The 20,729-nt window shown below is 32.5% G+C and overlaps 1 protein-coding gene across 1 annotated transcript; it reads left to right on the top strand.

Moving 5' to 3' along the window:
• The first annotated feature begins 6,616 nt into the window (after positions 1-6,616).
• On the top strand, positions 6,617-14,029 carry LOC107959595 (N-acetylglucosaminyl-phosphatidylinositol de-N-acetylase). The gene is made up of 10 exons (XM_016895678.2): positions 6,617-6,867; positions 6,947-7,007; positions 9,199-9,269; positions 10,040-10,104; positions 10,299-10,343; positions 10,566-10,646; positions 10,912-10,979; positions 12,180-12,228; positions 12,921-13,081; positions 13,317-14,029. The coding sequence occupies exons 1-10, from the start codon at positions 6,768-6,770 to the stop codon at positions 13,381-13,383; spliced, it is 768 nt and encodes a 255-aa protein (XP_016751167.1). The 5' UTR covers positions 6,617-6,767; the 3' UTR covers positions 13,384-14,029.
• The last annotated feature ends 6,700 nt before the right edge of the window (positions 14,030-20,729 follow it).

Genomic DNA, 20,729 nt, shown 5'->3' with positions numbered 1-20,729 from the left:
TCTATAATCCGAACACTTAAACAATTATAAAACATATTAATTTTTATATATTGAACTATTCAAACTCAATGAGTATTCAAACATTCACTTTCCAACCAATGTCTTGGTCTACTTTAAATTCAAAATCATTTATTATTTTTCAATAGCAATTAATCAATCAGTAATATTCATTAACAACCAGTCAATCAGAACGATTATTTATTCAATAACAGTCAGTTATTCGGTAACAATCAATTATTCAGGAATAATCAGTTATTCAGTAACAATTAAATTATTCAGTAACAGTCGATCTTTCCAGTTCCTTTATTTACCCCTATTAACATGACTCGGACTCAGACGGATACACGGATCCAACCAACACACCAGTACGGCACATAGTGCCTCATCAGCCGAAGCCGAAACAGTAACAGTAATAGTAGCAATACGGTACACAGAGTACCTCATCGGAACAAATCCGGAACAGTAACAGTACAGTACACAGAGTAACTCATCGGAACAAATCCGAAACAGTAACAGTAACAATATCCAACACACAAAGTGCCGAATCGGTAACAGTAACGGTAACAGTAACAGTAGTCAGCACATAAGTGCCTGATCAGTAAGTCGGCAAAAACCCGTACTCTTTCATATCCTATGGCATGCCAACTATATCCGACTAGCCCGACTAGTTAATAGGGTATTTAATTCACTTTTCAGTTTTCAATTAATTCATATTTTAATTAATTAATTATATATTTTTTCAATTCAATATAATTCCATTCACTTTTCACTAATAAATATTCAATTTCAAAATAAACACATGTTCATAATTATTTCACCACATTTTCAAATCAAATCATTTAAAAAAAAACACAATACCAATAATTCATACTTTAATTATTTACCATAGCATTCAATTAAAATACAACAATTATTAATTAAATTCACCCTTCAATTTCAATCAATATTCATTTTATTTCAAATAATTTAATCAATGCACCTACCATACATAATAAATAATAAATTCAATAATTAAATATTAAGTTCGGGTTATAGAAATACAAACCGTAATTTTCGAGCTAACTCCCGTTGACTTTGTCTTGTCCTTTCTTAGCCGAGATTTCCGGTACCACATTGACTACGAAATTAATACAATTCATAATCATTAATACATTACTAATTTATATCTTGAGTTAAAGAATTCTAAATTAAGATCCGCTAATATTTCCTGAAACTAGACTCACAAATCTTCTTACCATAAAATTTTCAGAATTTTTGGTTTAGCCATTAAGTACAGTTTATTCTTTAAATTCACCCCTATTCTGCTGTCTGACAGTTTCGACCCTTCTTCACTAAAAATTAATTATCTCACAGTACAGAACTCGGATAATATTCCCGTTGATTTCTCCTAAAAATAGACTCATTAGAGATTCTAAACACATAACTTTAAGCCTCTAATTATTTTTCTCCAATTTTTGGTGATTTTACAAAGTCAGAACAGAGGAAACCAAATTCATTCTGACCTTGTCTCACAAAATTCATTATATCTCATAATTTACAATTCAATTTCTTATACCGTTTCTTCTATAAGAAACTAGACTCAATAATATTTAATTCTATATTTTATTCATCCTCTAATTCAATTTCTACAATTTTTGGTGATTTTTTAAACTTAGACTACTGCTGCTGTCCAAAATAGTCTTAGTGCAAAATGTTGATTTTCTACTTCTAATTTCAATTTAATCCTAACTAAATTCACTTACTTTTCTATCTTAATTCATACTTTATTTCTAATCAATTTTTAACCAAACTTAGACATAATTATCTATTTTTCATCATAAAACCATAATTTCAAAAATTCTTTCAATTTAGTCCTTAAAGCATAAAACTTATGAATCACTTTACAATTCAATCCTTATTTCATTTCTAACTTGAATTTCTACCAATTTAGCCCTTAATTCATCATTTTACTCAACATGAACATTATCTAGAAATCTAATAACTTTCAAAATATCAACTTAATTTCATCAAAATCTTGTTCCAAAGCTTCAAAAACATCAAAATTAAGTAAAAAGGGCTAAATTGACTTACCAATTAAACTTTCAAACCTTGAAATGTAAAATTTCCCATTTCTCCCTTTCTTTTTTTTCTTTCCTTCCTTGCTCTCTGTTTCGTTTCATTCTGTTTCCTTTCTATATTTTTTTTCCTTTCTTTTTCTTTTGTTTTACTTTATATATATATATATAATATGTTAACTTAATAAATATCTAATTAATATCAAATATTTATTTTACATTTGTATCCATTTATTATTCACACACTTGTCATAATTTAATATATTTATTACATAAAAATATTATAATATAAATTTTAATTAATAAATATCTTTTATAAATAATAAATATCTACTAATAATTAAATATACATATTACAAATGTATGTATTCAATTTATTACACATGTATTTTATAATTACCTCACATTTGTCACTATTTTAATTTATTTCATAATATAATATAATATTAATATTAATTAATAATTATACCAATAATTTAGTATTTAAATAAATATCTATTTATTATCAAATACTTGTATTACAAATGTGTATATTTTTATTTATACACTTATATCAAATCATTTTCATACACTTGTCTTTCTTTTATTTATTTATCATATAATATCAATTTAATAATAATAAATACATTAATACTTACTTAAATAATAAGTAAATAATACATGTATTACAAATGTATGTACATTATTTATCACACATGTATTTTATTTTTATCACACACTTGGCACTCACTTTGGCTTATTTCTTTATTTAATCCCCTCAATTTTCTTTATTCTATAATTAAACTTTCTCACTTCATTCAATTTAATCATTTTATCCATTTATCCTTAATTAAGCTAAATTTACTTCATTAAACTCTAATTAACCACTCGACTAACTTCATAAATATTTTTAATAATTATTTACTAATCCATTTTTTCAGAAACGGAGACCCGAAAATACATTTTTCTGATAACCTTAAAATTCGGGTCGTTACAATCCGAGTCTCGTACTATGAGATAAATAAATTTTAGTGAAGAAAGGTCGAAGCTGTCAAACAGCGAAACAAGGGAGACTTTGAATAATAAACTGTACTTATTGGCTGGACCAAAAATTCTAAAAATTTTATGGTGAAAAGATATATGAATCTAGTTTCTGGGAAAATTTACAGATCTTAATTTGGAGTTCCGTAACTCCAGATATAAATGATTTATTGACTGTGACTCAAGAAAGCAGCTTAACCAGAACATGTGTAAATGTACAATTGGGTTAGTTTTACTATGGAAAGCATGTTAGTAAATTACTTATTATTATTTCATGCGAGCTTACTAAGCGTAAAGCTTACCCCCTTCTTTCCATTTCTTTTAGTGTTGTCAGGTTAGCTCAGGGTTGGAGATCGTCGAAGGCAGCATCACACTATCAAGCCAACACCTTGACAGTATAAACACATATGCTAGAATTATCAAGTGAGTGGCATGTATAGGGGCCTAGTTTTATAACATGTGTTATTATAATTTGGCCAAATATATTGGTCTTAGTGAGCTAATGATTCTGACTTATAAATCTAACTATTTATGTTATGTTTGATATTGGTGATGTGCATATGCTTGTTTGCCATGCATGGTTGGTAATATGTTATGTGTTGTTGTGAATGTTTAAGTCCGTTAACGCCTCAAACTCTGTCCCGATATTGAATACAGGTGAGGGGTGTTACACTTAATGTAGGAAAAATTGCCAAGTTCAAGAACTAATTTGGACATAAAAAAATATTATCAATTTTATAGCCTAACTTGCACAAAAAGAAATTCAGCTACCAACATGAGAATGGTTAGTGGAAGCTCAAAAAATGATTTAAGCAAGTAGAAAACAAAACTAGTTCTAGTGTCACTCACCATATGCAACAACACCTCTTCCAACAGTTTCCCTCTTCTTTCTTTGCTTAAGATCCACTGATTCTGATAAACATACCAAATGCAAAACCATGGAGATTATAACCAACAAACTCCCTGTTTTCTCCCTAACAACTCTCTCAGCCAAATCTAATAACCACAATCCAGCTATCTTTCTTACATAACCTTCAACCACAACCTTAATAAACAACAATACTCCAAGACACAGTGCCACTTTTGCAACATGTTTGATATACCCTTTTGCTGAGATTCTCCAATTTAATAGATTGACGATACAAGCACAAGCATAGAGGGGAAACCAGAAGTACCAATCTATGGAAGAAATTATCAGATATTAATACAAAAACCCAATATTATCAAAACATTAAAAAAAAAACAAACAATAAAACTTGAAGTATACCAGGGTCATTTAATTGAACTGATGAAGAAAAACCAAACATGATTGCCATTAGCAGAGAGCAGCAGGTGAAAAGATTTCTGGGTTTTGCCATTTTATTAGGTTGAACATGAAAAACTAATTTAATTATTATGATATATGTGTATATTAATAAAGTTAAGATATAGGTCAACCCTTTCTGGCAGCTGATTTTCCCTAATATATATATATTTTCCTCCCATCATCAATGCACCAACTTTAATAAAATTGCAAATCTTCTTGTTTTAGAGGATATGTTTATTGGGGGTATTTCAAGCATCAATATACCAAAACCTAAACATGTTTGATAATCTTAATTTTTAAGCTTCTAACAATTAAAATTGTTTGTTGTTGATGGGCGGGAGCTTTCGAGGAGAAAATCAGGTTTATTGGGCAGTCATGAGATGCTAGCTTTCAGTAAAATACGATATACAAAACCTCTTATTAGGGGACAACATATTTAGAAGATTAAGTAGTTGTTTGACTGGACACTATTCTAGTTTTTAATAGAAGAGATGACAAAATTTTAATAAAAATGACGAATTTATTCTTTAATCTGACCTATAATAATTGATTTACCTATTTTTTAGTAGAAAAGATAAAATACAAAGTATGAAAGATAAAATCTCTACGAAAAGATAATATTTTCCGTTATTGAAAAACCAATTAATTATCCAATATACGAAATTTTAAAAACTTCTTTCAAAAAATTTCAACTCTCACTAATTTCAAATTTCATCTCTAAAATGTAGCCTAAAATAAAGAAACAAGGAAAGGGATCATTGACCACATAGTCAAGGGGTTGGGTTTGGGGTGACAAAAGTTACGAAAAACAAAACTAAGACATGTAGCAGCTAAGTATAAGAGTTAGTTGTTGAGTGTTTTCATAATCAATTTACACACAGAAAGGTTCGTGGTATGAGACGTTTCCTCGATCTCTATAATTGACTTATCAATTGAAAGAGAAAATTTGTTATCCAAGATCAATTCGAAGCTGAAATCAAAACCAAATCTGAAACTAGAGCGTCGTCCATACAGTTTATTCAATTTTAATTAATTTCGTTTTCATTTTTATTTATTTTTTATTATTTAATTATTTTTCAGATTTAATCTCTTTTTATTTCGTATAGGTTGACATGCTTCGTGAGCAAAGAAGCGATACATTTTGGTTGTAAGAAAATACAAAATTAGATAAATTAATTTATGTGGGATTGACCTATTTTATATAATGCAAATTTAATTTCGATTTTAGAATAATTTGCTTGAAAGTTTTTGTTTAATTTATTTTATTTGTGATCTTTTATCTGGGGAAAATTCAAACTGTATTTTTATTTTTTTATTTATATGACTATTAAGTAAATATTTTTTTTATTTTAAAATATTATTTTTGAATTTAATAAATTTTTTTAGTAATTTTAATAATTAAACATAAAATTTTAAAAACCAAAAAAAAAGGAAAAAAAAAACTTTTTGGAAATTAAGGCAATATGTTATAAATTAAAAAGTACAATATAATGCTGTGATAGATACCACATCAGATTTTTATTATTATGAACAAATGAAAAAACAACAGTTTGAGGATTTAATTTCTTCAAATTAAAGAATAGGGTCTTGTTTGACTATTTCATTATATTTTGAGGGCTTATTTTAGTATTATTCCTTTATAATAATTTAATTTTTTTTATTTATGCTTATGTTACGATTAATTCGACAGTACTTTGTAAAAGTTATAGATTTAGTTTTTATATTTTTATTTGATCAATGTTAATTTCTGTATTTTTCATATTAATCACTTTTAGTCATTGTACTTTATAAAATTTAAAATTTAGTCTTGACTCAAACGATAATTATTAAATCTGTTTACTTAAATTCAATTTTAGTTTATACTAAGTGTGCAATTATAGATTTAATCAATTTTCTCCAATTGAATCATTCTAAATTTTTATATATATTTTTATTTTTAACGCAAATGATAGTGGTTAATCTATTAATTAGATTTTTGGTAAATAATATTTGAAAATAATAAGCTAACATGAGATTACTCGTATGATAATATGTTTGGAATATTAGATTTTAGAAATAGCAGAACTTTTACATAATAAATTTAATAGTTACTGTCTGTTGAGGACTGAAATTTGAAATTTTAAAAAATACAGGGATTAAAAATTCAAATACACAAATTTTACAAACTACAGAGGCTAATAGCAGAATTTAACTGAAAATAAAATAATGACAATAATCTCTTCCCTTTTACTGAGTATATATACAGAAAAGATCTACTTGAACCATTTTTCTTTCATTTCTGTTTGCCTTCCCAATTCCTTTTCATTCTCCCGCCAGGAAACCTTATATTATATGAATATTTGATTATTTTTCTTAATCTTTTCCGTATATTTTTGTTTGTCTTTCTTATGGGATTGATTTTTATCATTATTTCAATTTCCATCGTCTGGGTAGCTTCTCTTTGGAAGATTTTCTTCTCCCATTCAAAACCCACATTTTTAAATGAAGGTAACTCCATTTTTTTTTTCAGATTTCTTTTACCTGTTGGTTTTGTTTCAATTAATATTTATTTACCCATTGAAACTAGGTACACCTTTGCACAAAAAAAATGTCTTGCTGGTTGTTGCGCACCCTGATGATGAGTCCATGTAAGTTTCTGAAGAAAGCTCTTTAATTTTCGATTTTTAGAACGAATTGACCTCTCGTTTGTTGTTGCACTACTGATTTTTTATGCTTTTGTTTTCTGTAATGTGTAAGCTATTAAAACTAAAATCATAATGATCGCAAAATGATTGAATGACTAAATCGTCACAGAATAAGTGACTAGTAAAGAACACTTGAAGAAGAAGGGGTAATTGCGAGAAGAGAGAAGAAGATGGAGATCAGAAACAAAGGAGAATTTAGAGAGAAAAGATAAATTTTGATAATTTTCATTCATGAGGAAATGTGAATCATCTGGTACATATATGTACACACACACACATATATATATATATATGCGAATAGACAGGTGTCTTCTACTGATTCTACAATTTAATATAGTAGGACGGCATTTTAGTTCTAGCATTTTGTCGAACAATTTCTGGGCAGAATTGATCATGCCAACTTTGCTGTAAAATACCATCAGGCAATTTAGTGAGCCTTTCAAGGAATTATCATTGTGCCATTTTCGGTGTTGAAAGATGTCATCAATCAATGAGATATAATTTGCCAATCAGAGGCGGTGAACGATTTTGGTGTAGACTAGTGTGTAGTAATTGGAAAATTTTGTTGGATTCAGTTGGCTTCTTGAATTTGTTGGCAAGCTTTTGAAGCTTACTCACTTTAGCTATGAATTTGGAGGAAGTTATTGTGGGGATGGTGGAATTGGTAGTAAAATCATAGGTGGATTCACTAGTATTGAATGGTTTAACATCAGCTATGGGAGGTAGGTCATCATTCTCTAACTTAATTTTGGACAACAAACCAATTTGTTTATGGTTTGAGTACTTACCATGGTCATCAATAACAATATGGTTCTGGTCATCCTTTTTAGCCCGGTCTTGAGGCATAAACGTTAGATGCACACTACAAATTTCTGCCTGTGTTTGAGTCATAAAACCAGCTGACCAAGCTTCTAGGTAAATCATTACTCAGCTTTGATACCATGTTGCAGTATTCATGATGAAGTAGAGGTTGTTTAGTGATGACAATCTCGAATTTGGCAGCAACTTCATCTCCGGCTTGCACATTTACCTCGTTTATCTCAGTTTTTGGTGTACTAGTTGTGCTGATCACCTCCACAGTTTCAGATTGACCTTGAACTTTCTTTCTTTGAGTTAAAAGTTCAAACAGTTTCATGATATATCTTTTGTTCTCGGCTAGTTTGGCATCAATGCTTCGCTTTTGCTCTTCCCACAGCTTAGGAGGTGTAGCTTTTGAAGCTTGTAAAGCTTCCATCTGAAGCTGAAGATTATGAACCTGTTCCTCCAAAGAATCTAGGCTAATATCTCCAGTCATTTCTTGGTTTTTTCTTGTGTGCACTTGTTTGAGTGGAATCAATGTGGCTCTGATTACCAGTTGTCACAGAATAAGTGACTAGTAAAGAACACTTGAAGAAGAAGAGGTAACTGAGAGGAGGGAAGAAGATAGAGACCAGAAAAAGAGGAGAGTTTAGAGATGAAACATAAATTTTGATAATTTTCATTCATGAGAAAATGTGAATCATCTGGTATATATATATTTGCAAATAGACAGGTGTCTTCTACAGAATCTAGAAGCTAGACAACTACACAATTATTTAGACTAAGCTGATAAGCAATTAACAGCTCAGCCATAACATTTCTGATATTTCAATTTGTCTGCTCCTGGCTCAAGCTCTATACTCAGCTCCTACTTATCCATCTTTTTAGCTCGTGGCTTAGGCGCTAGCTCTCTTATAGCTTTATTCTTAAGTTGTTTCCATGCACTGCCCTGCCTTGTTGCCTTTCTACCAATTGATTTCATGACATAAATGTACTATATTAATTAGTATAAGATTTATTTATTCGACGTTTTCAATTTTCTATAAATATCAGTAGTTGCATTTGTCTCCGAGTACACTTTAGGTTTTTTCAATTATAAATTGTTTATTCTATGGATGAGAATGGATTTTTTATTGAATTTATTGATAAAATCAGTAGTTAGTACAATTTCTTTTGTAAATGATTGATTTGGTGTAATTTATTTACCCTTGACCTTTTTGTGATTCAAGTGACAGCTTTGCTCCTGCAGTTCTGTCTTTGGTTCTAAGGTTTCAGTTGTGAATGTTATTTGAATCAATTTAATATAGTAGTATGGTATTTTTGTGTTCTGTTGCAGGTTCTTTTCACCTACAATAAACTACTTGACTTCAAAAGGGCACAATCTTTACCTATTATGCTTGTCTATTGGTATTGCATTTTCATCCTCAAGTGTTCTGATTATTTTACTTTTTTAATATTTCTTGCATCTAGAAATCTTTTCTTCTGAATCTTTTTCACTTCAAATGATGTGAGCCTTCATCTCTGAGTAGGTAAATGTCTAATGTAGTCAAGAACCGAGATTTTGAGTTTTTCCTTTCTATGTCAGCAAATGTTTGATGTAATCAAGAACTGAGGTTTTTGAGTTTTCCTTAGTATGTATCTGCATTAAGATTCTCCTTTTTGGTTGAAGGTCTTACATGAAGGGGGAAACTATAGGATCCTTGGCACTTAACTGCAAAAGAATTATGGAGTGTATTGACAATAAAAATGTCTTTTATTTTCTAATGGCTGCTCTAAAACCATAAGCTAACTAAAGTAGGGTTAAGTTGTTATCAATCTCTTTCACCAAATGCTTTGTTCATTGTGGATTCGGAGTTTTAATTAGACAATAATAATGTAATGTAGACAGCTCATTATCTTAGGATATGTATCAACAATAATGTAATCTACTTCAGGGGGAGATTGTATTTTCATCTCCTTTCTTTGGTTTGAATCCATTTTCCTATGCCAAGTGGGTAATTTTGTGTATTACCAATAATCTGTCTAGCTACCATCCATGTCTCTAAAAAGCCAAGGCATACGGTACGGGTCAAAAACAAAACCTTGTCATGTGTTCTAAAAATAGTGTCCTTCTTTCCCCTTCCATGTAATTATGTGAATAAATTTGCTGTTATTGTTACTTCATTTTCTTTGTGCAGGTAACGCAGATGGCATGGGAAGCAGTAGAAAAGATGAGCTTTATCGTGCTTGTGTAGTTCACAAGGTGCTCTTATTATCCTATAAAGCATAGATGGGGTCTAACTGCTTAAGTAATCCATTTATTCTAATGCCTACAACAACCTGATCTTGGGTTTCTCTAGCTACAAGATATCCTTGCATCTCTTGACATATATTCTATTTTGAACTTTATCTACCTACTATACTGTGCTTTTAGCTGTTTTAAATTTATAAATGCAGATTCAACTTCAACAAGTGAACGTTTTGGACCACCCAGAATTGCAGGTTATACTATTAAGTCTCTTTATTTTAGGTTTTATGGATTCTGAATCACTCTGTTCATTATTTGGCATGTTTGATGCTGGGAAACTGATGTGTTTTCATCTGTAGTGAAAACTGCAAAACTTGTTTGGCTGGATATAGCTCCAGGATTACCTAATCTTCGATCTGCTGTTAATTGATAAAATGAGTTAAGAGGAGTTTATAATTTGATTTTTTCCATACCAGGATGGTTTTGGTCAAGTCTGGAACCATGGTTTAGTGGCACAGATCATAGAAGAGGAGGTTTACAGTCATGTGATTGATGTGGTATATTCTTAGCTCTGTTGTTTATTTGGCCTACATGCTTGGTTGCTTTAATTCATTTAAGATGATTTCCCTCTATATCACTGTATAAAATTTCCAAGTTAGGCTAAGAGATTCTTGTATTTGGGAATGGTGAGCAATACACATTTTGAAGAGATAATTTTCTGCAACTTTTTTTTGGCTCAGCAATAGTTTTCTGTTACTGCACTTGTTTATTAAGATCTTTCATTTCCTATTTCTCTTATTCCTGCTTCTATTTGTTCTTTAGATTATTACATTTGATAGCTATGGTGTTTCGGGTCATTGCAACCATGGTGATGTGCATTATGGGGTACGGTAAGTTATATTATATTTTTCAACTCAATTGCACAGAAGTAATGTTTTAAATGTTGCCTCATAGCATGTGGCATTACCATAAATTAAAATGTACTGGTGTTTTCATGCAACCATTCAATGCTGTAAGCTCTTAATTACATGGGCCTAAGATTTATTCTTCCTCTTGTGATCTCTAGAATAGTACTTCTACCATTTCTAGATGGAGTCTATGTGCCATATCTTGCTTTAGAAACTCACCATTTTGTCGTTTTTCTTTTTTTTTAAAAAAAAATTGAAAAGAAAAAAGGATATTGTGATATGACCTACGCTGTCTAGATATGATGAAGTTGCATTTATAATCCAAGTAGGAGAATTTTGAAGATAGTTTAGTAAAACTTCGTGAGACCGGTGTAATTGCATACGAGCACTTTGGAGTTTGGACCCTCTTGATCAGTGTCTTGCATGAAATCGATGAGATGGAAAATAGTCTGCCTTGCAAGAAATAAATTAGTGCTGAATAAAAGATTGTGCCATCTAGAATGCTGTAAAAATGATTTTGAACATATGAAAGATATTAGAATCCTAAGAGTTCATCAAGCTGCCCTTTTAAATGAAGAATAGTGGGCTATTTGTAATACCTGGGGTTCGCCTCTCTATGAAGAGGGAAATTTCATGTTTTGGAATGACCAAAAAGAAACCATACAAAAATTAAGGTGTTCGAGATGTATGGAAGCATGGGAAATGTTAATTTGTTGTTTTAGGTAGTAATATAAAAAGTCGGCAGGTAATGGGAGCCTGAAGGTCCTTGGCTTTCTCCTCCACCCTCCTCCCCCTCGACACCCCCCCCCCCAAAAAAAAAAAAAGAAAAGAAAAATGAAACATTAGCATGTGTATTTGTTTACATGTAAATTTATGTTGAATTGATTTAAATTGGTCCCAAGCTAAATTTATTTTAACTTTATTAAAAAAAAAAGAACATGATCTTTTAGTGTTATAGTATAACTTAATCATTGATTTAGATCACATTGCTATTTGCGTATATAAACTCCTAAAATCACAATATTGTCACAAGTAACAATTCAGTTGTACTATCTGCATAATTGCATGTACTTGATAAAATTCTGTGCTTTCTTAACTATTTCTTAAATATAATTTTAATACTGTTCATCACCATAAATGTATTTTGAATTCTCTTTTACTTTCTTTTTCTTGTATTAACAGCAAGTTCCTGCGTGATTCTTCACCGGGGAATATTGAAGCCTGGGAACTTGTAAGTTGCCTTTCTGCCACCCCTTTTAATTCTTTTTGAGTTGCTAATTTGGTTCCAAGCTGACTGATGGAAAATTTTCCTCATTTTCAATTCTCAGTTCATTTCTTCATTGAATTGTTTAACTGTATAAAATTTATGTGTTTTGATATGCCCTAAACTTTTCTGCATGCCCCTGAATTTAATTTTCCCTAATCTATTGCCGATCATAAGAGTTAAATAGGAATAGGAAAAGAAGAGGTAAACACTAGTAGTTTCTGGTTTATGTCTTGTAGCCTTTGTCCATATTGACCTTCTTGCGTACAAGCTTTGCTTTCCTGAAAAACAACACTGCTTTCAATTCTAGTACAAAGTTACCTAAGTGTCCATGATCAAAGATTTACTAGCATTAATTTTGCCACTTCTAAATTCTCTTTCTTGTCGTCTATCCCCTTCCATTATGATCAAAATTTAAGTTGAATACATTCGTTCTTTCTTTGTTCTATGGACTCCAATCAAATGATTTTCTTGTTTAGTTACTCTAGAATGTTGACCAAGTTATTGCATTGAGCTAGTGAAGGAGAAAGACCCTTGAACAAATCAGTGGCCTTAATAAACTTTTCTCTGTATAAGATTTGACATATCATGTTATTTCTGGGTTTTCTCCATAATTTTTGAATTATGATATTTTTTTCTTTCTACCCTGATTGTTTTAGGTGAGTATAAATATAATGCGCAAGTATAGTGGACTGTTTGACATTTGGATGTCAAATTTAGACGTCATGCAACATCCAAGTGGTGTAATGCATTGCTTGCTTAATGAGCATCCATTGAAGAGCTTCCAGGCAATGGCTGAACACTCAAGCCAATGGGTTTGGTATGTATGCTTCCCATTAAATTATAAAAGAGTAAAATTGAGCGTGGCCAATGGTGGTTGTGAAAACTTAACAAAATTTCTTCTTGTTTTCTTTCTGAAATTATCTTCTTCTTCTTCTTTTTTTATATATGAATTGAACTCCTTGATTAATCATAACAGATTCCATATCATGGGTCTATTTGGATCATCTCCTTGATTTAGCATTTTTCTTAGATTGTTTATGTTGGTTTTGCAGGTTTCGGAAGCTTTTTGTTTCATTTTCTAGTTATACTTATGTTAACACTCTTAGGAAGATCAATTGATTATAGACGGACTTGAAGGACAAAGCTGCTTGGATTCGTGCATGTTCATATTTGAGCTATTTCTCTGCAGTAACACGGGTTTCTACTTGTTACATGCACTTGCATTAAATCTATGTCAGGCAGCTTAGTTTAAGTTATGCACTTGCATAACTGTTCCGCTGTTTCTACATTTGAGACCCTTGCACAGAATCATTGTTCGCATTCTTTTGGCTACATTGTGTACATCATGATCCAAGGGCATTTGGTCAACTGGTATCATTTTTATATTTCTCTCATTAATTTTGTTTGAAGGCGTTAAATAGAGTAAGCTCGGATGATGGCAGTGACTGGAGTGGTGAATTCTTCCTACTTTGGAACTCCAACAATAATCTTCAGGTTGCCATTTCTCTTTCATCTTCCAGTTGAACTTTAACTTTATTATTATGCTAGTACCGATGAAAGATTTACATTCAGCACTCAGTAGTGATGTTTGATGGATATTGGGTGCAGCCAGTCCTGTAGTTCTAGTTATACATTTTTGTGTTGAGCATAGCTTGCTCTATAATTTTAGTTTTATCATTGAAATGTGAATTATGTTGTTCTTTAAATGTAATTTGACATTTCTCCTTGTTAGATTTATAATATATTTGCGGATTTTTTAGTGCTAGATTAGCACTCTGAACACAAATTTCTTTCTCCTTGTGATGTTAAAACCATATTGCATCATTCATTTGTGACGAGTAAGAGTGGTGTCTGAACGATATTGCGACATGTAGGAATGTGAAAATATTTTCTTTGGGAAAGTGATCAGGTTAATACTGTTTGTTGCAGCTTTAGCTTTGAATGGCTTGGCTTTTTGAAAAATGGCCCTTGTATTGTTAGACATAATCATGTGATGAAAGATGGCTAACAGTGCTGTAAATCCCAGATGATATTAGCTGCCATTTTGCTAGGTTGATCAAAAGATTCAGACGTGAGAACTAACGTAATTTTGATTGGTTTGCCTATCAGTGGGAATGATGCCCAAGCCAAGGGGCTGTAGATTTGCTGAAACTTGTATTAGTGTCTTCTTTCTTAATAACAATATTTGAGAGCCAAGTTTCATTAATGTACTCATACCATGCTACACGGCCAATTCATAAATCTAGAGAAGATTTACACATGATGAAGTTTAAGTTGGAATAAATCTAAGACTTGAATTAAAGTCATTTGGTGGGCTTAAACTCTTAAAAAGGCAAATGAAAATCGAATGTTTGAAATTGATCCATTGAGGGTGGGACTAATTTTTTTTTCCAGTTATTGATCAAATTAGGATTTCCTACTTATTTTTTGTTACACGTATTTTAAGAAAATAAAAAAGCGATTACGTGAATGTTGAAAATTTATGTGTAAGCACATTTAAAAAAAAAATTATGATATATTTGTTTTGTGGAAAATAACATGATCGAATAACCAAAAATATTCTCCAAATCCTCTCAAACTTTGTTACGACATTTTAAAGAATCTAAGAAAGGAATGCTCAAAATATTATAGGTAAAAACACTTCTTCAATTCTTTTCAATTTTAATTGGTTTTTCTAGAAAAGAATTAGAGCAACTTAATTCTTGTCAAAGCAACTAAGGATGATTAGTCGCGATGTTATTATTTTCTGTCAATTGTACAAAATTTAATTGGTATAATAATAAATTTAACTTTCGATATTTATACATGTTGTGTAATAATTGATAGAATGTATAATGTTACGAGTTAAATTTGTTAAATCAATATTAAATTGATAAAATTTATAAACTTGAAGAGTTAAATAAATATATAGATAAAATATGTACAAACACTTGATTATTAAAAATTATGAAATCTAATTCACCTGCCAGTTTAATCGGTCATTTAAACCGGTTCAATCGATTTGTATTGGTTTACAGGTCAATCGGTTTTTTGTTACTCCCTGAATCAACACTTCAATGATTCTTGATTCAACCAAACTATTCAGTCCAATTCAAATAATACTAGTTTAGACTCGTTTAAACCACTTATATTTTTTTTATCTTTTAAAAAATTATTTTTAATTTAATCTTAAGCATTTTAATATTTATTGAAATTTAAAATATATAACTATTTTTTTAAATATTTACGCTATAATATTATATTTCTTCATAAGATCTAAATTAAATAATAATGGTCCTGCTCGGTAGGCTTAGCCTTGTATGTAGCTGGCCCTGGACAATGTATTTATGATTAAGATCTGTTTAAGCTTGAATTAAAATTAAATTAAAAATTATGCTTATTCAGGAGGTGGGCAAAACTAAACAGCATATTTCATATTTTTAAATTAAACAAAAAACTTATTAAATTATTAATAAAAAAATTTATAGATAATTTATAAGGAAAAGATAATTTAATAGCAAATAATGGATATATATATATTTATAAATATTTTATTATTTAGTGGATGTTTATCAAGATAAATTTGATGTATTTTAGGACTCTAATATTAATTAAAAGTAGAGCTTTATCAAATTAAGCGTTTATGTCTGAAACACTATCTCTGGTTGACTTTGTAGTAGGGGTGAATTCTACGGCTTTGAATTGTGGTGTTGGAAGGGCTAAGAAGAAAGTAAGACAACGGCCGGAGTTATCTATGGAGGTATTTGACTCGACAATGGATGGGAACGGGTAGATGGTGCAAGAGGAGAACGTGGCCAAGGATTCGTATAAGGCTAAGTTGATGGGTGATTCATCAATTCTAGATGGGAATGTTTGTATGGAAGAGGATTTCGAGTTACAGGATGAGGATGTGACGACGTGTTGAACATGAACTGTAAAGCAACAAAGGAGCAACTTGGTGCATTTTGTTTATTTTGTTTATTTTTAATATTTGTAATGATAGCTATAATTGAAACAAGTTGATATGCAACTTGGTTTCATAATAATAGCTAATATGCTTTCATAATGATAGCTATAATGCTTTCATCTTTTTAATTATTAATTGGCAAGTTGCCAAATTTAGTGGAAATTGTTAGGTAAACATTCCTCTTTTGTAACTCTATATTTGAAATGAAATGAAAATGGTATCATCATTCGGTTTCAATCAAACATATTTTTTTCCTTTTGCTTGTTAACCGAGAGCTTATGCTCTTGATGCTTTGTGTTTTTCTGCTTGCTGTTTGAAGAGCTTATGCTCTTAGTGTTTCATTGTTTGGTTGTTGCTGCCATTTTATCTAACAAATAGTAATCAGAGCATCCTATCTTTGAGGACCTTTGTGGTTTTGTTTTAGTTTTCAAAACAAAGTCAGTTTTGCTTCTGCAAAATCAGTTTCAGCAACATGAGCTTTGCACCTCCTCCACCACCAATTTTTGCTGGAGAAAACTACCACATTTGGATAGTTAAAATGAAAACTTACCTCCAAGCACTTGATCTGTGGAGTGCAGTTGAAAATGATGTCGAGCCACTACCATTGAGAGCAAATCCAACCATTGCTCAGATCAAGCAACATGGTGAGGAGCGAGCCAAGAAGCATAAAGCCATGGCCTGCCTACAAAATGGAGTGTCTGATGTAATTTTTACTCGCATCATGGCTTGTGACTCACCCAAACAAGCTTGGGATAAGCTGAAAGAGGAGTTCATGGGATCAGACAAGACAAGGCAGCAACAAGTAATTAATCTTAGAAGGGAGTTTGAAAATTTGAAGATGAAGGAGTCAGAAACTATCAAGCAATATTCTGATAGGATTATGGCTACTGTCAATAATATTAGACTCCTTGGAGAAGATTTCAGTGACAGCAGGGTTGTTGAGAAGGTTATTACCACCTTACTTGAAAGGTTTGAGTCAAAAATCTCCTCATTGGAGGACTCGAGAGATCTCACAACCATTTCTTTGTCTGAGTTGGTTAACTCACTTTATGCACTTGAGCAGAGAAGAGCAAGTAGGCAGGAGGAAAGTCCTGAAGGTGCTTTTCAAGCAAAGATCAGAGAAGGCTCCAGCTCAAGTTAGAAAGCTAAGAAGCCTTGGTTTGAAAAGAGGGAAAGATCAAAGAAAGATGTCGGTAGAAGGAGGTTTCCACCATGCGTTCACTGCAAGAAGACTAACCATTTGGAGAAGTATTGCTGGAACAAACCAGACATCCAATGCAAGAGCTGCAAGCAGTATGGTCATCATGAAAAGATTTGTAGAAATTAAGAAAAGTCACAAACTCTGCCAGTACAAGCCAAGACTGCTGAAGATCTTCAAGCTCAGGAGGAGCATGTCTTCACTGCCTCATGTTCTACAACCACAAGCAAATCCAAATACAGTTGGCTTGTGGATAGTGGCTGCTCACATCACATGGCATCAAATGAGAGCCTGTTCAAGGATCTTGACAGGAGTTTTGCTTCAAAGGTCAGAATAGGCAATGGGAATCTGATTGAAGCTAAAGGCAGAGGTGATGTTGTGATCAACACTAGTTCAGGTAACAAGGTTATTTCAGATGTGCTTTATGTACCTGAAATAGATCAAAATCTACTTAGTGTAGGTCAGCTGGTTAAGAAAGGCTACTCTCTAGTTTTCAAGAATGATTCTTGTGTTATTAATGATATTCTTGGTAGAGAAGTTGTTTCAGCACCCATGGCAGATAGGTGTTTTATGTTGGATGTGAGCCAACTTGAGAGAAGAGCCTATACAAGTTCAGTTGACAATGCTGATCTGTGGCATAGAAGATTTGGCCATGTCAATTTCAGGTCACTCAATTTGCTGCACAAGATGAGTTTGACAGAGGACATGATTAAGGTTGATGCAAATGAGTCTGTTTGTGAAGTATGTCAGCTTGGTAAACAGGCCAGGTTGCCTTTTCCAGTAAACCAAGCATGGAGGGCTCGAGAAAGACTTGAATTGGTGCACTCAGATGTCTGTGGACCAATGAAGACTCCTTCACTGAATGGCAGTAAGTATTTTATACTGTTTATTGATGATCTGACCAGATTTTGCTGGGTTTATTTCATGAAACAAAAGTCAGAAGTGTTTGAAGTTTTTGGAAAGTTCAAGGCATTGGCAGAAAATCAAAAAGGCTGCAGGATTAAGGCCTTGAGGACAGACAATGGTTCTGAATACTTGTCTGAAAGATTTCAGAAGCTATGTGAGCAGGCTGGGATTCATCATCAATTGACCACAGTGTATACTCCTCAGCAAAATGGAGTATGTGAAAGGAAGAACAGAACAGTGATGAACATGACCAGGTGTTTGTTGTTTCAAAGCAAGCTTCCAAACATTTTTTGGGCTGAAGGTGTCAACACCTTAGTGTACCTGCTCAATAGGCTGCCAACACATGCTTTAAATGATAAAACTCCTTTTGAAGCATGGTATGATCTTAAACCAACAGTTTCCCATTTAAAAGTGTTTGGTTGCATGTGTTTTGTACTTGTCCCTGCAGAAAGAAGAACCAAGCTTGAGAAGAGATCAGTTCCTGGTATATTTGTTGGCTACAGTAGCTGCAAGAAGGGCTACAGAGTATTTGATCCTTCAACCAAGAAGATTTTGGTAAGCAGGGATGTCAAATTCGATGAAGGAAGGTTTTGGAGTCTAGATGGCTCTAACACAAGTCAGTTTGAAGAAGAGCAGATTGACAACAATCTGGAATTAGCAGAAAATGAAGTCAGTAATGCCAATGTAGATGATACTCCTGTGAGAGGGACCAGGTCTATTGCTGATATCTACCAAAGATGCAATGTGGCCATTATTGAGCCTTCAAGCTATGAAGAAGCTGCAAGAAGCAAGAGCTGGAAGAAGGCTATGGAGGCTGAAATCGACATGATCCATAAGAATGACACTTGGGATCTGGTAGATAGACCTGATCAGAAGAAGGTCATAGGTGTCAAATGGGTTTTCAGGACCAAATTCAATGCTGATGGCTCTTTGAACAAGCACAAGGCAAGGCTTGTGGTGAAAGGGTACAATCAACAGTTTGGCATTGATTTTGAGGAGACATTTGCTCCAGTAGCAAGGCTGGAGACCATAAAGCTCCTGTTTGCTTTGGCTGCACAGAAACAGTGGAAGGTCCATCAGCTTGATGTCAAGTCAGCTTTCCTGAATGGATTCCTTAAAGAGGAGATTTATGTTGAACAGCCTGATGGATTTAAAGTCCAAGGAAAGGAGGACAAGGTTTACAAGCTGAAAAAGGCACTCTATGGACTAAAACAGGCTCCTCGAGCCTGGTATGACAGGATAGATGCTTACCTGTCTAAGCTCAATTTCGAGAAAAGTTTGAGTGAGACAACTTTGTTTATAAAGAAGTCCAAAGATGAGACTTTGCTGATTGTCTCAATATATGTAGATGATCTATTAGTGACTGGAAGCAGGGTCGATTTGATTCAGGAGTTCAAGAAGAATATGCAAGACATGTTTGACATGACAGACTTGGGAATCATGACTTACTTCCTTGGTATGGAAGTAGACCAGTCTGATCAAGGTATTTTTATCAGCCAGCATGCATTTGCTTTGAAAATTCTCACTAAGTTTCATATGGAAAACAGCAAACCAGTGAGCACACCATTAGCTGTGGGAGAGAAACTAAGCAGCTTTGGAAATGAAGAAAAGGTAGATGAAAAGGAGTATAGAAGCCTGATTGGATGTTTACTTTACTTGACAGCAACCAGACCTGACCTTATGCATTCAGTTAGTCTACTGTCTAGATTCATGCACAGCTGTAATACAACTCATTTGAAAGCAGCAAAGAGAATACTCAGGTATGTCAAAGGTACTTTGAAGTTTGGTGTAATGTTCAAGAAAGGAAGTGAGCTGAAATTAACTGGCTACTTAGATAGTGACTGGGGTGGATCAGTTGATGATATGAGAAGTACTTCAAGCTACTTCTTTACACTTGGTTCGGGAGTTTTCAGTTGGAGTTCAAAGAAGCAACAAACTGTTGCTCAGTCTACTGCTGAAGCCGAATACATAGCAGCAGCTGCAGCAGTGAATCAAGCCATTTGGCTTAGGAAGTTGCTATGTGATTTGAATGAAGAACAGCTCGAGCCTACTGAAATTTTGGTGGATAACCAGTCAGCAGTTGCCATCTCTAAAAATCCTGTTTTTCATGGCAAAACCAAATATTTTAAGCTCAAGTTTTACTTTGTTCGAGAAGTTGTCCAATCCAAAGAAGTGAGTCTAATACATTGCAGCTCACAAGATCAATTGGCTGACATTTTGACAAAGCCTCTTGGCACAATCAGGTTTGAATTTCTAAGGAAATCAATTGGTGTTTGTTGCCTACAGTCCAAGGAGGAGTGTTGAACATGAACTGTAAAGCAACAAAGGAACAACTTGGTGCATTTTGTTTATTTTGTTTATTTTTAATATTTGTAATGATAGCTATAATTGAAACAAGTTGATATGCAACTTGGT

Source organism: Gossypium hirsutum, chromosome A05, assembly GCF_007990345.1.
Source record: "Gossypium hirsutum isolate 1008001.06 chromosome A05, Gossypium_hirsutum_v2.1, whole genome shotgun sequence".
NCBI lineage: Eukaryota > Viridiplantae > Streptophyta > Magnoliopsida > Malvales > Malvaceae > Gossypium > Gossypium hirsutum.
Note: the sequence above shows the minus strand (reverse complement) of the source record. Positions and strands in the feature narration are given on the sequence as shown.